The 18,114-nt window shown below is 34.3% G+C and overlaps 1 protein-coding gene across 3 annotated transcripts in view; it reads right to left on the bottom strand.

Moving 5' to 3' along the window:
• Window positions 1-18,114, bottom strand: part of INTS6 (integrator complex subunit 6) — a 109,478-nt gene that overhangs the window by 37,266 nt on the left and 54,098 nt on the right. For all 3 annotated transcript variants that reach the window (XR_009516838.1, XM_059996126.1, XM_059996125.1), the window contains exons 5-9: window positions 12,966-13,149; window positions 7,384-7,509; window positions 5,806-5,960; window positions 1,860-2,012; window positions 869-1,001 (exon numbers count right to left, since the gene is read on the bottom strand). Coding sequence is in view for 2 of the 3 variants with exons in the window: in XM_059996126.1 (XP_059852109.1) it covers window positions 869-1,001; window positions 1,860-2,012; window positions 5,806-5,960; window positions 7,384-7,509; window positions 12,966-13,149 (751 nt within the window). In the remaining variant the exon portion in view is untranslated. The remainder of the gene's footprint in view (window positions 1-868; window positions 1,002-1,859; window positions 2,013-5,805; window positions 5,961-7,383; window positions 7,510-12,965; window positions 13,150-18,114) is intronic.

Genomic DNA, 18,114 nt, shown 5'->3' with positions numbered 1-18,114 from the left:
TTCCACACATGAAAATCAAGTCAAATAAGTTTCATTTTTAAAGTATGCTTTCTTATTTATATAAGAGAGAGAGGAACATCTGACCTATATTTTTAACAAAATTAAAGGTGGTAAAATTTTTGCTTCTGGCATTTTTGAGTAGTAATACCACTTTAAAAATAAAAAGGTGCCAATTATGGTCTAAAATTAAATGTAATAATAAAGGTAGAATCAGAAAATACACAAGGAAAATCTAGATATGAAACAGATTTGAAGACAGAAACAAAGTATGCATGATGTTTTCTATAAAATATACCTACTAATATTTTGTCTGTAATCTTTAAATCTGATGCAGTTCCATGAAGGGAAAGATGTCTTCTCCAACAGTACCCCTCAAAAAATTATAGCCAAATGGTCCCCAGAAACCAACTTTAGGCTTATCATATTATTTTAGAACAAACTCATCATTTAAAAATATTTGCCAAATGAAAATTAAAAGTATAGATAAATGCTTAAATATGACATGCTTCTACAAAATGTCTAATTATTTACCAAATACAAAGCCTGCATTACTAATTCTAACTATGTAAGAAATCTAATTGCAAAAAACTTAGAGAATACTTAATTTAGAAACTTAAAATATAATATCTTCAATAGTTTGCAGAATCAAAGGTAGTTTGACACTGACTTTCAATTTATCAGAAACATGCACGGGTTGCTATAACACAACCTTATACAGCTTCAGTATTTTAGAGTATTAAAAAAAAAAATCTTCATTAATTTCCAGAAGACAAGAAGACTTAGAAAGGGAGGGATGTTCCCAAAGTTTGTTTTTAGGAAAAATTTGTATGTATGCTAAGCCACAGAGAATGTGATGAGAATAACTTACCTAAAAGGGGAAGGAGGACTGGGTAATTGTAAGGCATCACAAATAAGTTGACACAGTTCAGTGCTGTACTGGCTTTCAAGTAACCAAAGGGATGGCCAAGTTCGCTATATTTTGCACTATTGCTTACATATACCTGTTAAAAAGGAGTAGTTAAAACTTCACATTTAATAACCTTTACAGAACGTTATATAAACCACGGATTCAATTTAACTTTTTAAGAAACATCAAATTAAATTTTTAGAGATTCTCATACTGAGTGAAGTAAGTCAGACAGAAAGACAAATATCATATGATATTGCTTATATGTAGAATCTAAAAAAAGGCTACAAATGAACTTATCTACAAAACAGAAATAGAGCTACAGGTGTAAAAAATAAAACTTATGGTGTGGGGAGTGGGGAGGGATAAATTGGGAGACTGGGATTGACATATACACACTGCTATATATAAAACAGATAACTAATAAGGACCTGCTGTATAGCACAGGGAACTCTACTCAGTACTCTGTAATGGCGTATATGGGAAAAGAATCTAAAAAAGAGTGGATAGGGCTTCCCTGGTGGCGCAGTGGTTGGGAGTCCACCTGCCAATGCAGGGGACACGGGTCGGGGAAGATCCCACATGCTGTGGAGCAACTGAGCCCATGCGCCACAGCTACTGAGCATGTGCTCTGGAGCCCGCGAGCCACAACTACTGAGCCCGTGTGCCACAACTACTGAAGCCCACACGCCTAGAGCCCGTGCTCCACAACAAGAGAAGCCACCGCAATGAGAAGCCCATGCACAGCAACGAAGAGTAGCCCCTGCTAACTGCAACTAGAGAAAACCTGTGCGCAGCAACAAAGAAAAAAAAAGAGTGGATATATGTATATGTATAACTGATTCACTTTGCTGTACACGTGAAACTAACACAACATTGTAAATCAATTATACTCTCAATAAAAATTAAATAAATAAATAAAATTTTAAATTGCTATAGTCGTTCAGCTCACCTGCCAACAGGTTTGAGGAGATTTTCTTTCCAGGATAAATTGAGTCAGCGGTGAAGGTTCCAGCTCATATTTGTCAAAAGGCAATTTGTCAATAACCATCGGTTCACAGTCTGTACAGGAAAACTTCACTACAGGATGAGATGTACGAGGTGGCTAGAGGGGAAAGTCTTATTATTACTCTTTCACAAAGTACCAGAAACAAACTCCTTTTTAGTATCCCTCACTACCAAAGTTTACTCAGTTTCTCAGTTTTGCTAGTGAGAATTTAATTTACTACCAAAAGCACCACTAAGCTGAAAGAAAATACTTAAAAATGTAATGCTTAAATTATATAATATTCACAAGAAAAAAAGACACTTCAAAATCTATACAGAATTAAAATTTTTGTTAAGTCTTAAAATCAAATTTATCAGAAAAATTAAATGCAAAATTTTGGAATTAAATAAGTGCTCATTAATTTTTATATATAAGAAACAACTAATTTAATAGAAACCTTCCTAAGTCCTCAGTTGTAGCAATTTAACTACTTGGCTTCCAAATTGATGACACACATTGATCAGTACAAATTTTTGAATATACAATATATTAGGGCATATATATATTTATACTTGTAAATTATTAATTTATAGGTACATAATAAAATACATACCAGAATAACATTAAAAATAGAAAAGTGTAAACATACATAGAAGTTCTAATGCTTCCCTTCCCTATTCCAGCAGACTGTATTGGTCACCCCTGTGTTAAATGCACCCTACTTTGGAGGCCCTGTTGTAGAGCCGCAAAAACCACAATACTTTAAAGAAAAAAAAAAAAGCAAGTTACTCTATTTCCCCCTTAACAGTATCCTTCCTAAAAATCTCACCAAGTGAAGACTGGTGAAGAAAATATGAGCTATGAAGAAATAATGTGGAATTTCATAGCTATAAAGGACTCCTTTTGGCCTCAGTTACTATCTACATATACTGGTGGCTCCCAAATCTACTGTATAGGGACCAGATTTCTCTCATTTCTCTTATGTATCCAATTACCTACTGTACATAACCTGAATTTTCTATAGGTCCCTCAAATTCATTATTATTCATTATTTCACCCCCAAACCACAAAACCTGTTCTAAAAAACCTAGATGTTAGCCTTAATATCACCCTCTTATCCTCCATACTTAACTGTCACAAAGAATTAGATTAAATGATACCACAAATTCTAAGCCACTTAGCAGAACACATAAACATGGCAGATGGTCACTATTTTAGTTACTGCCCTCTGTCAATGCTAAATTCTCATCTCTCTAAAAATTTACCTTCTATTTCTTACCACTCTAATTCATGCCTTCATCATTTCTCAGACTAGATTAGTACAACTGTTCATTTTTAATTAGTCTCCCTAATTAGTCAGCCCCCTCCAATCAATCCCATGGCCATGAAAGATAAATATAATCATGTAATTTTCCTAACTCAAATTATTGGGTAAAAATAGCAGCCAACCACCTAAAAATAGGGCCAGATTCTTTTCTTTTAATATTGTTTTACAAAGAGCCTTGACAATAAGGTCCCCATCTGCCTTTTAACCACCACACCATGTACACCCTGTGCTCCAGCCATACCAAAACGACTTGCAGTTGCCCAAACAGATCATTATCTTTCATGCCCCGGTGTTTCATATGTTATCACAAGCTGCTTTACTATTTTCCCCCCTGCATAATGCAAACAAACTAAGTTTTGAAGACTGAATTGGCAAGGCAAGTACCAACCTCTAAGAAACTTCTTCCCTGACACAGTCTCATCATGTACCCCAAACACATACCAGGCAGTTAGGCACCACCTCCTCTGGGCTCTGCTCTGCCCCCTATGACAGTTAGCACACTGTACTCTATTATGTTTATATGACTGACCTTCCTATGGAATGGTAAGGTTCCAGAGGGGAAGTACTGTTTTGCTCCTGTGCCTAGCATGTACCTGACATACAGAGTATTGAATGGGTCTGTGAAACTCATCTGTTTTTTTGGATGACAATATTGAGATCCAAAAAGAAAAGGGGGGGCATTTATTATTTCATTTAATCCCCAAAATAATCCTATGAGATAGGAGTTACTATCTCTAACAGATGGGAAATTGAGCTTAGAGAATATAATTAACCAAAGATACATGGCTAATAACTGGTAGAGCCATGATTCAAATTCAGAACCAGTCTCTAATAAATCACATTTAATTTCAGTATCAATATTTCTTATATGAAATACTATTATTTATAAAAATTTCATTTCCCCTCAAATATCCTTTAGTTACTAAATTTTGCCAGTTCTTTCTAATATTCTCTATCTTTTTTTTTTATCATTCTCTCTTCCATCATCTTAATTCAAACTCTTATATTAAGTGAACCAAAGCAATAGCCCTCTAGGTAAATAGCTTACCTTCCAGTTCATGTAACAACGACCAGATTAATTTTCCTAAAGGAACACTCTGTTAAAAATGTCTTCAGTTCTATGAACGCTATTAAGAAAAGCTCAAATTCCTTAACCTTGCATGTAAAGTCATAAGCAATTTGGTTTATTTAATAGTTCTCTCAATGTCCTACATATATATTATGGCCCACCTATCCTCACAGTTACTTTCCATTCCTCTAAATTCACCTTGTTCTTTTTTACTTCCATACTTTTTTCTCACAGTTTCCTCCTCCAACTGAAATCCTACCGACACTTCAAAATCCTCTATGGCATGTAACAATTTGTAATAGACCACTAGAGCAATATTAATAGATAATGCTTGTGATACTGGTTTTGGATTTCTTCCTATTAGGACTTAACAAGTACCATATGTACTTGTTATTTAACTACTGTAGGTGTTAAATAAATATAATAGAATGAATAACCAACAATATAATATTTCATATAAATATGATATCTGGTCCGTAAGAATTTTGAAAGGGCTCTAGAGGAGAAAGTAGTATGACCAAAGAAATTGAGAGCTTCTCTAAAGCCAGACTAAAAAACTATGATGGTTCAATCCAAAAAAGAAAGACGATACCTCACTGAAATGTATAAAAACTTAATTTCATGTACTACATTAAATCCCTAATGAATAAAGGAAATATCACTTTATAGACCTTGTGTAGAATAAAAGTAAAAATTATCCTAAAGAGTTGATATCGGTTTAAAACATAAAAGGTTTCAAAAAGAGTTCAATTTAATTCATAAATGATAGCTGCATGAAACATTACTAAAGACTGCTTAATGATCTTTGAAATACAACTCTTATCTTCTAAAGGTAACATCAAAAGAACCACTGTCATATCCCATGGCATCCTCAATTACTACAAAAAACACTAATCTGAAAAAAGGGTATTAACAAGATTTAATAGATATTTATATAAATTTACCCTATTATTACAAGAACCATACAGTGAACACTGATAATTCACCAGGATCATTCAACAAGCCTCACTGTTTCAAAAAATAATTCCTATAAACAAGACCAGAAAATCTTTGCTACCTTAAACCTCCAGACTGAAAACACTGAATATAACTAAAACTATGCAAGTCAACATGAATTTCTAAGACTAAGTCCTAAAAGATTGCAGGCAAACCATCAGAATTATTTTCTAAGCCTTCATTTAAACTGTATATTATGTCCCAGAGACAAATCCTCATGTTACATTATATTTAGAATCCAAAGAGAAGCTCTTGTTATATCTATGCTTCTGTAACCAGATGCCAATAATAAAAGCATAAGCATAATGTTAGATTCTAAAGGAGACAGATGCCTCTTCTCTATTACTTCCTGATGAACAATACAGTACACTTAAGCAAGTAACAGCTCATCAGTGCACTTTGAGCGCTTGTCTAATTCCTATACAACAGCCACACCCTTAACTGACGGGAGCACTTAAAACTAGTAGGAAAAGCAGTTAACGGTTACATTACAAAGTCACAGTCTCTCTGGTACTTACTAGTGTTGGAGAATTCTGATCTGGCCAAAAAGACTCTGGAACAGGCCAGTGACCTATAGGAACCCCAGTTTTAGGATTTGGTCTGACATATATGAGTTTGTGACAGCTATGCCAAGGCTGAGATCCCAAAGGCCTTGATACATCTGGCTGCCCATCTACGGCAAAGAAATCAAAGCAAAGTATGTATCATTAAAGGAAAAACATAAGCAGTTAAATTATATCTACTATTACTTAGTGAAAATGTCATAATACTTGTTCAATTCTGGATTTTCCTATTTTTCTTAAATGGTAGAATACTATCATGACTAAGGCTTAACATTTAGATTATATCAGAATTCACTAGAGAGTAACATCAGCAAATTCCAACTATGAGTTCAATAGGTAAAAGGAGGTCCCACAGCATCTTTTGCTTGTCCAATCAGAATATGTAAAACATACTTTATGGTAGATACTTGTTTAACGAATGACATGTTTTCCCCACTAGATGATAAGGGCAAACACTCAATTTCTTCACCATCATGCTTGGCTTAGTAAATACTAGGTAAGTATTGCTAAATGAATATTTCTTTAAAATCAATCTTTTTAACTAAAGCCTAATAACTAAAACGAAAAGTTAATATGCAAATCCAGATTTGAGGTGCCTACCTTTAATCTAAAGCAATTCTAGAAAACAGTAACTCTCTTTAACAGTTCAGTAAACATTTACTTAGTGCCTAACTCTAAGCAAAGTCCTAAAATAATTTAAAAATAAATATATTCCATGTGTAACAATTCAATTTTTTTTTAAGTTTGTTTTTTTAAACCAGACACAGTATGCGATTTATATAATCTTACCGTCTTCTGCTCCTTCCCTATAATCCCTTCTGAGGGTACCACTTTCTCATCTCTATGACCTTTCTCTTCTCCCAATTACCCACTCTAGTGGATCACCTCTGCCAGTGCCATTAATGACTTTCTAATTCTTGTCATAAGCTACATCATACAAGGCAGAAGGTCCAGATGTAAACTGTCCATTGGTTCTGGTAAAACTCCTTATACCCTCTGTCTAATATAAATAGTTCATGATCACAAAATATTAGAATAAAGCCAGGTGGGGCTCAGCTAGACTTTAAAGGATCAAGCTGAATGGCAAAGGCTGGTTTCTCATTTTGGGAACCACACCAACCATTTGGTTCTGATCAGTCTGATCTTTAGAAAAAATGTAGCTAAGGAATTAAATAAACACTTAGGGTTGAACACTCTTGTGAATTAAGGGACATGGAAGAAGCATATATACTGGAGAGAGTCAGCATTACAATACTAAAAAGGAAATATGCTAATCTGTAAATGTTTAAAAAGGGTTTTGGCGCTTATAAATTTTCAGGCTATGAACAACCAATATAAAAACGCGATGCTACCAAACCACTGTCATATTACCTTGACTTTCCTATTTAATCTTCCCTCTTTACCAACAGCTGTTTTGTCATCTTAATAATCTGGCCTTAACATTGACAAGGCCAAATCATAGTAATTTTTCAGTTCAAGTTGAATACTTGATAAAGCCAGTTTACAATGTCTATAAGAGAAGTACAATAATACCTTCTACAGGGGAAGGATCTGGTCCTGCTTTCTCAAAGTTTATTACCACTCCACTTTGTACTTTCTGCACCAAGGACTCCAGACACTGATTAAGCATTCTTGGAGAACATACAGAGTATGAACGGCCTGAAATAAAAGAATAAAGTTGCAAAAATTCCTACTTTTAACAAAAAAGAACCATAGTAGGGTTTTTGACAATACTGATTAACAAAAGTCCAATGATAAAAGTCTGACCTTTTCATTATCTAATAGAAGGATAACAAAACAAAAATAGCTATTCTCAATCAATCAACAATTCCATTTTGTGAGAGTATGTAAATTTTTCTGTGTAATTAAAGGTATGTGGAAAATAGAAATCTTTGTGTGAACAAACCACAATGAAAAAAATCATTACATATATACACAATGTATTACATGAAATGAGATTTTAAAATATATATAAATTAAAAAAAACTATCTCCAACTGTTTTCCAACACAATTTATCTTTATTACACATACGCAACATATGGCAACGAACCCCCAAAATCTTACTCCTGCTTAACAAAAGTATTATCACTAAAGATTAATGCTAAGGACATAGATGATACTCAATAATTATTTAATTGATCTGCTGGTAGGTACTGCATATTTTAAGTGTTTGCACTTTAATATATAGATAGTAGCATGTGCTTCTCTGAATTTCATTTGGCTTACATACTTAGAAATTACCTATCTTAAGTGAATTTCCCTCTTGAATATTTTAACCTATAAAATTTTTAGTTCAGAAGCATTAAAATGCTAGTGATTAAGAAAAAATACCAGTGAAAAGAATTCTTAAACAGGGATTTTTCAATAAATATATCTAGACCTGTGCTGTCCCATATTGCAGCCACTGGCCACATATGGCTACTGAAAACTTGAAACACGGCTAGTCCAAATTGAGATATATAGTAACTATAACATACCTGAGTAATTTTTAATTACCAATATCATGTTGAAATATTTTGAATATATTGATTTAAATAAATATTATATAAATTAATTTTACCTGTTTCTTTTTAGTTTTTTGGTGGTTTTTGTTTTTTGGCTGCGCCACTCAGCTTGTGGGATCTTAGTTCCCCAACCAGGGACTGAACCAAGTCCCTCAGCAGTGAAAGTGCAGAGTCCTAACCACTGGATCGCCAGGGAATTCCCTATCAGTTTCTTTTTAATGTGACACTATAAAATTTATATATATAACTTATATTTCTATTATCTGTACTGATCTAGACCAGTGCTGAAAACCATGACAACTAAAAATCTTTTATCAAACATCTTACAATGTTATTTGCAATAAGCTCAATACGAAAAAGTCCTATTCCTTAAGAAATTCAACCAATTATTACCAAACACGTTATATTATTATATTTGACATATCAAATTACTCATATCAATTTACACTCAACATGTGATTTGCTAAAGGCTACTCAGAAAAGAGAACATTAGGCAGTAGAGTGATTCAAATCCTCAGAGTCAGCTTAGAATAACAAGCATCATATAACAAATGGCTTACCCTGAATACAACAATAAGAGCCATACTTATAAAAATACTCACCAATTACTGAGTGTCTATGTACCTGGCACTATTCTAATCATTCTATTAATTTATCCAATCCTAGCAACAATTTTATTGGTTACTTTCGCCATTTTACAAATGAGAAAACTAAAGCATGGAGAGATTAACTAATTTATTCAAGTTAGTATAGTAGTGCAGCCAAGATTCAAACCCTTACAAAGTATTAGACACTTTCATCTGGATATACCTTCTTCCCTGAAAACCATGATGTTAATTTAAAATAGAAAGCCTATATGGAACCACACTTATTTGAAAGAATTGGCAAATTAAAATTTTTTTAGTCTATTTAAACATATACATAAAACAATACATAAAAAGGCTGACCGTCTTAACACAGGAAGTATTTAGAAGATTATATAAAGGTTCAATATCTTATTTCATGATATTTAAGCATATTCCCAAGATGTTAATAAAAAACAGAAGTTCTTAAGTATAAAATTGTGGCAATCCTCTCTACTCCCCTAACCTGTGTCATCAACTAATTGATTAGGAAAATATAAGAGGTTATGATCTTAGTATGAAATAAAATTACTAACAAAGACATTTTATGAAAATTGGAGAATAAACAAACTTGAGTCACTTAGAAAATAACAAAAATTCATTAATTCTTTTGAAAGTTAAAGGAAATTTTGCCATCTTTACAAAGTGAACCTATAACCTATGTCATGTTTCTCTTATTCTTTATGTCAAAACTCACCTCTTGGAATGTTTAACACCTTGTATTGAAGGATAAATTTTCTGGGATCACTAATAATATTTGTGAGAAAAGTACATACTTTCAAGTCAAGAAGCTGGCTCACTTGTGGTTAGAGGATCCCCCCGCAAAAAAATCTAAACATAGTGAGTCTGAAGGCAGTAAAGTGAAACAAAGGAAAAAAAAAAAACTTTCTCCCAGAGTATACTAGATTAGCATTTTAGTAAAATGGATAAGAGACAAAAGGAACATTTCTAAGTTGGGCAACAGTCCTTATACAGGCTAAGAAAGTTAAATTTATTTAATCTAGAAAAGTCTTACAATTTTTATAAAAAGCTTTTTATCCTCAATACTTCCACCAACATGTCTATTAGGCATTTTTAAAATTTGATGTCATACCTGCGCCTCTCCCAAACCTGCTTCTCCTCTGAGTAACCATCTCAGTACTTGGCATAGCCATTCACCTCCACTTGTTCAGGCCAACTGAATCATCTAGGAATCAGGCTTGATTCCTTCCCTCATTGCCCTCAGTATCTCCTTTCCATCAGACCACCTCTCACCCACCACCTCCAAACCTAACACTTTAGATCAAAGTACTATCATCTCTTCTAGTCTCCCTGCTTCCATTCTCACCCCTTTACAGTATATTCTCATCCAACAGCTGAAGTGATCTTTCAGAAACAGAAATCAGATGTCACCTCCTATAAAAAGCCCTCCAATGACTTCTCATCACACTTGGAAAATAAAAAATATTCATTATGGCCTAAAAGGCTATTCAATACTTGGCCCTTGCCTACCCCTCTAAACAAACCTGTTACTCTCTACTTCTCCCTACAAAACCTCCAGCCATATCAGCCTTGCTGTTGCTCCCAAAAACATGGGGCATGTTCCTTCTCTTATTATTTCCTCTACCTAGATCTTTGTATGGCTTACTGCATTATTCAGATTTCTGTTCAAATGCTAACTAGACTTACTGTGGTGACCATTTCACAATGTATACAAATATCAAATCATTATGTTGTACACCTGGAACTAAAATATCTAAAAAAGAGAGAGGGTTGATGAACATGCTGTAACAATAATTTTAGAGGGATTAATATTTTTAAGATACAACCAGGGCTGATTTAATCCCTATTCAAACAACTGACTTTAACATCAAGGTTAGAGATATGCAAATGTAATTTATAAATAACTGTTGTTTTATTTACTTCTTTAGACAAAGAGTATAATAATCTCCAAGGACATGCAATATTTTAAACTGATTCAAACTGGGGTAAGCATATCCTTTAGGTTGATGGTTAAAAAAAAAAAAAGTCACCTCCTCAAAAGACTTCCCAGGAATACTCATTCTCTGCCTCATTACGTTCTGCACCCTCACCCTAATTTTTTCTTGATAGTAAGGAGAACTCTCTGAAATATTATTTATTCATTTTACATGATTTCATCTGTCACACAGTCCAAAAATGTAAGCTTTCTGTCTATCGTTCCTGCTGTATTCCCAGGATCAAAAACAGTTATTTGGCATAGAGTATTCATTAATTACTTGATAATAAAAGAAAAATGCTTACAATGACAATTATATAATTTTTAAAGTATACATTAAAAATATAACAAAATATTATTTTGGCAACACAGGCAAATTTCTTTCCAATTTTTCCTTAATGAACATGAATTGTTCTATAATGGAAAAAATAAATGTACACACACTACTCTTATCATCAAGTTTAAAAATGCACAGAATTGTTAGCAGTGATTACATGTTTGGATAGTACAACACCAGTGGATGTTAGCTTTTCTGTTATTTCTACTTTTCTGGTGTTTTATCCTCAAAACTTTTTTTAGCCAACATTCTTTGAAAATAAAGAAGAAAACATACTATTCATATAATATGGAAAGGTGAGTGACATTTGGCCAGCTTCCCATTGTTGCTAGCAGGAGCATGAAGAAAGGTAAATAAACCACTATGTCAGGAGAGATTCAGGATATATATTGGGGAAAGCTCCCTAATTCCTTGACCAACTAAGTTTTCTGGGTCACTGAAAGATATTACCAACGGTGATTTCGGAATCTTCTTCTAACTTATCTTCTTCTTCTTTTTTTTTTTTAACATCTTTATTGGAGTATAATTGCTTTACAATGGTGTGTTAGTTTCTGCTTTATAACAAAGTGAATCAGTTATACATATACATATGTTCCCATATCTCTTCCCTCTTGCGTCTCCCTCACTCCCACCCTCCCTATCCCACCCCTCTAGGTGGTCACAAAGCACCAAGCTGATCGCCCTGTGCTATGCAGCTGCTTCCCACTAGCTATCTATTTTACGTTTGGTAGTGTATATATGTCTTTGCCACTCTCTCTAACTTATCTTCTTCACATACCTATCTATATGGGATATGCTTTTTGTCTGTGAAATTTGCAGATCTCCAAAATCCACAGAATTTTAGAAGAAAGGCACCTAAAATATAAATTAGACTTTATATTTTCCTTTAACTTACATAGCTGGCTATGATAGAATCTCAATAGAGCACTGACAGTGTATGGAGACTATGTCACAGCCCCTGACACTGATGAAATAGTGGTATGCCCAACCTGGACATTTTAGTATCAAATTCCCTAAGCAAGAACTAAAAGGCACCATGAAAGCAAGAATACCATGCCTGTCATATTCACTATGGAAGTCCTAAAGCATGGAACAGTGCTTGGTACACAGCAGGCACTCAATCCATATCCATATGAATTTAACCCACCTGTTAACCAATTCCACATTATAAAAGTTCTGAGTCTCTTACATATTCTGTTTCAAGAATTTCATTAATGTTCACTGAGCACAGTGACCACCTGGACTAGCTGGCTAAGAGTTCACTACCTGTTTCCTCTAACCTATCTAGCTTCCTCTTTGCCTCTGGGGAAAACTGTACTTAACCAGGCATTAATCATTACATGGATAATGAGATGATTCTCAAAACATTTTTTCAGAGAAAAAAGTTCTACGGCATTTGTAAATCATTAGCAATCTTTGTAGATAAGAATATAAGTTTAACAACTTCAAATACCAGCATTTTCTATATGGTTAGAAAAAAAATATCATGCATTATCAAACCCAATAGTATTCACATCTTATTCAAATCGAATCAAAGACCTTCATCAATGTAGTTTTAAAACCATCTATGTCTACTAACTTCTAATATTAATTTATTGAACAAAAACAAACATGGAGATTTTGAAATGCACACTTTAAAACATTCAGATAAACTCTGCTTAAGTCACTGAATTACTGCCAGCAAAGAACTTACCGCCTGTCACTTCACACATTGGTGTGATTGCAGAGTCATCTAAAGGCACACCTGTCAACTGCTCTGATTCTACTGACATCGTGCCAGGCAACCGCAACACTAATGCAAAGAGTCTCTGATCCCAACGAAAAGGTTCCTTGGTCAATTCGCTTCCAGGCAAAGGAGAATTAAGAGGTAAATGGAGCTGAAAGTAAGGGGAAATAAAAAAACAATAAGATTTCCAACACTATTTCTCCCAAAAAGGCTACATTAATGACACATATTAAAACTACATCATGAGTCATGAGTCTCCTATCATTTAAAAAAACCAAGCTTTCTGTAATGCTTTTCAGATTTCAACATAACTCACCACCAGGTGCTGGACTGCTTCTAAATAAATCATTTCATTTAATCATTAAATCAACTCTATGATAAATATCTTAGGGTTCCTATTTTCTAGATTAAAAAAAAAAATGGGCCTCAGAGACAATAAATGATTTGGCCTCCCAGGTCCAAGTCACTATTTTTTCTTTTTCTTTTTTTTTTAAATTAATTAATTTATGTATTTATTTATTTATTTTTGGCTGCTTTGGGTCTTCATTGCTGTGCGCGGGCTTTCTCTAGTTGTGTCAAGTGGAGGCTACTCTTTGTTGCGGTGCACCGTCTTCTCATTGCAGTGGCTTCTCCTGTTGTGGAGCACAGGCTCTAGAAGCGCAGGCTTCAGTAGTTGTGGCTCACAGGCTCTAGAGTGCAGGCTTAGTAGTTGTGACGTACGGGCTTAGTTGCTCCGCGGCATGTGGGACCTTCCCAAACCAGGGATCGAACCCGTGTCCCCTGCACTGGCAGGCGGATTCTCAACCACTGTCCCACCAGGGAAGTCCTGCAAGTCAGTATTTTTTTCTACCACACCACAGTAGCCTCAAACACCTCCACAGTTAATGATTTAAATATGCTTCATTTCATACGAAACATATCTTCCCAAAGCATTTGCTTAAAAGTAAATTTTATCACTCTAGTTACATGTTAAATATATTAAAGGTAATGATTCTTACTACTTCTGAGTAAAGGTAGAGGGTTTGGGGGTTTCTTCCATGTGTTTTTTAATCTATGCCTCTCCCCATGCCTCTAGGACCTGCTCAATCAGAATCCAAGATTCTTAAGAATTTTTAAACACTTTAAAGTGATTCTAATGGGTACCTCTGAACCAACAGTCACAAGGTACCAACAGATCCACACATCAGTCTTAGCGTAAGTAAATGGGGACAACCAGACAATATGGGCCTCATGATGTGAAGTACATAACATTGAAAAAAGGAAGGAAAGAAAAAGGGAAGGAAAGGTTGAATCTGAATCTAACCAAGCCTTCAGTTCTAACCACCAGTTTACAGGGACAACTGACGATACAGGATCAAGTTATCCACCACCATAGGGAGCAATCAGTCAAATCCAGAATGTTACAGGACAGATGACCTGGTTTCTCCAATGAATCAATGGCACGAAAAAGCAAAGAGTGGGAGTGGGGAGGGCTGGTGGAACTGTTAGAGAATATGAGACAAAACAATCAAGAGCAAAGATTTATAAGACAATCAGGAAAATTTGAAATACATGTTACTGGTATTACTAATAATATTTAAGTGTGATGGTATAGTGCTTAGGAAAACAAAAGTCTTTATCACTTATAACACTTTTTAAAAAAGAAATGAAACCCAGGATCAGCATACTCAGGGATTGATTTATACAAATACTGGAGTTTTCTTTAAAATACAGAACACATTTCAAAATTATCACTCTGCTGTATACCTGAAACTAACACAACACTGTAAATCAACTATACTCCAATAAAAATTTTTCTTAATAAAATAAAATGATCACTTTCAAATTAATTGCCAGAGTTTATACTACTTTTGTCAAAAACAAGACATAATTGTATTGCTTACAGCCTTTCTATTTCTCACCTTGAAGATTTCTGAACTTGATAAATTAGGGATTGAAGTCATTCTACACTGACTTAAGAACTCAAGTTTCTTCAATGACTTACATCAAACCATTAAAAAAAAAATCAGATTCAATTCTAAGAAGAGAATTCCTAGCAAAGCTCTGCTAAAGTGGCACCTCTCTCCAAAAGACTCATGTCAAGAGAATCTGCTGCAAGATTCTTACATCAGGACCAGCCAAGATTTCGTGCCCATGGCCAAGAGTCAAGAGCTTTTCTCCTGGCACTGATCCTACTTTTAAGGCAGAAGTCAGAGGCAATAATAAGGAAGGACTCTTAAATTAAGAAATCTGGGCCAGGGTGTTCCCTGAGGAAGGTTTTCTAACCTCAAAGGTTCTGTGACACTTGCAAAACAGCTTGGGAACTCCAAGACCTTGCTGCTATCACCACACCCTGCCAGAAGATAAATATTGAATCACCAATGGCACTGGAGGAAGATTTCAACTGTTAATGCAGTAGCTCTGGAAAGTAATGGATACGTGGACCTGTCTCAAGAATCCAGTGGATAACAGCACTGCAGAGGCCTCATGTATAAATAAGTAGTGGATAGGACAACAACAGACCCCAAATCACGTACACATACACACACAACTTATCAAGCAATGCTCACACACACACACACACCCCAATCAGATAGTGATGAGCATTATCTTTTTATTGGCTGCACAATGCTAGATCTAGAATGTACTTCAAGTAAAACAAAAAGCCAAGGGTCACAAGCATATTTTACACAGAGCAATATCAATTTTATAAACTTGTCAAATTTTTATTCATTTTTCTATTTCTTATTATTTACGCCTTCCATATCACTACCACCCTCCCTCATCACCAAAGAGGCAGGGAAAAACTCCTCTATAGCTGAAATGTGCTAGTAAAATAGGAAGGAGTAAGGGCAAGCAAACAGGGACAGGAAAAAGATAAAAAACCTTAGTGAAAAAATATTCTCAGGAGGGTTGGATTACTCCAAACCTAAAGTCTACAATTGAAATTCTAGCAATGTCTTATAATCACCAAGGGAGGTCTTTCTGGATATGTGGACTTTGAAAATCAAGGCAAATAGCACATAAATCAAGTAGAAAAACATAAAATTAACCACTAGAAAAATGTGCAATAAATATGAATAGATAATTCCCAAAGTTAAAAATGGGCAAAAAAAAAAATAATGCCCGAGGAAACTCATATAGCCTATAAATATGTAGAAAGATGCTCAAATACACTAATCATCAGATAATACAAATTAAAGGCAAGATGCAAAATGCTACATAGAGCAGAGCATCTATATGCACTATTAAACAATTACTTAGTGTAGTTTTATATGTGTATAACATACACATATAGGAAAAGTAAAAAAACATGAACTGGAAGGATACACACCAAATTCATGATAATTGTTGCTGCTTGGATGGGGAAGCGGGAGGGAAATAACACTGAGTAAGGGAAGAAAAGGCACTTAACTATCTGCAATGTTCTCTTCCATTCACTAAATTTTTAAAAATCCTCAACAAAAAAAAAAATCAAAATGAGTAAATATGGCAGAAATTTTTGTATCACTTACTCTCATCCAGAATATTAGAATATATTAATATGCAAAAACACAGTAAACTATCCATTCAAGCAGTTATCTATATCTCTTTTATAACAGTGTTGTCATTTTATAACAAAATTAAACACAAGAAAACTTCATACACGTCTCAACTCAATAAAAGGTAGATTAGATATAATCACTAGCCCCAAAGCTCAGACATTTATAAGGACATTAACACAGAGTTCTGCTTATACTTAACTGGCTATTAAAATATACCGTAAGACAGTAGAATATTTCTTGAAAATTATGTTTGCTTTCTCTCATCGTTTTTTATGCCCCTACAATATTAGGCATTTAGGATTTGGAGGACTTAAAGATGCATGATAAAATATGGTCCCACTAACTCCCAAGATTTCTGAGGACAGGGATCATGTTCCTAAAGGAACTGGTTTTAGAGATGTGTTTAAGGAGAAGCTGACAAACAGAAAGAAGAAGATAGAAAATCACAGTACTGGCTATCAAAATATTTATTAGGATTTTTATTTCTGAACACTTGACAGGAAAATAGTTTTATAAAAGCCGTTTTCTGAGACTTAATTACAGGAAACTTTAGTAAGAGAGTACTCAAATTTGTATGTCTGATGAGGCAAAAAAAACTGTCATTAGCAACAACAATTATACAGTAGTAACTATTATTTGGCAGACACTGTTCTAAACCATACGTGTGTGTGTGTGTGTGTGTGTGTGTGTATACACACACACACACACTCATTTAATCTACAAAATAAACAAACGTGGCAGGCACTACACATTCCTATTTACAAATGATAAAAACTGAGGCACAGAGAGCCTTGCCAGAAGGTACACAGTAAATGATGAGGAGACAGAATATAAACCCAGGTAGACCGGTCCCTGATGCTGTGCTCTTAAACACTGCATTGTACTGCCTGTTATTGAAATCATAATCTGCATTTAAAAAGATCAAGTGTTGAGATATTAATGTAAAAAATAAACTAATTCTATTAAGTGGAAAAAGAAAATTTTAATTATAAAAATAACTACTTTTAGAAAAAAATTTTAATCATCCATTTCTGAATCAATCTGGTGATTTTGAACCACTAATTACTAAATGTTATGAACATTTTAGATTGTTTGTCTTTATAAAGCACAGTCCTATGCTTTTCCCCCAGTTACTCTTTGATGAAAAGAGGCACTTTCTCCCTCTTGCTATTCACTTCCAGTTCTCAAGTACATGGGTAATAACAACAATAAAAATAAACAATAACTGCTAGCATAATGAGCACTCACTATGTATGTGTCAAGCAACATTCTGGGAGCTTTTCATATTTATAACATGTTTATAACAAACCAATGGGGTAGGTACTATTATTATCCCCATTTTACAGAGAAGTTGCAATGTAAGACTGTGTGTCAAGAGAGAATACAGACTCAAATAACCCCTGCTGTATAATCAAGTTTAGAGCATCAAAGAAGGACTGAAAATTTTAAGAACTGGATGAATCATGTGTAATTCAATAATACAGTAACTTTCCCATAACCTTGACATTATTGGTCTTTATTAGGGTCTTCATAAGATTATACTTTGCAAAGCTTCGGACTAATGGACTAATAAACACAGAAAACTTTATACT

Source organism: Delphinus delphis, chromosome 18 (genome assembly GCF_949987515.2).
Source record: "Delphinus delphis chromosome 18, mDelDel1.2, whole genome shotgun sequence".
NCBI classification, from domain to species: domain Eukaryota; kingdom Metazoa; phylum Chordata; class Mammalia; order Artiodactyla; family Delphinidae; genus Delphinus; species Delphinus delphis.
The sequence above is the reverse complement of the archived record's forward strand: the minus strand, read 5'-3'. Positions and strand labels throughout refer to the sequence as shown.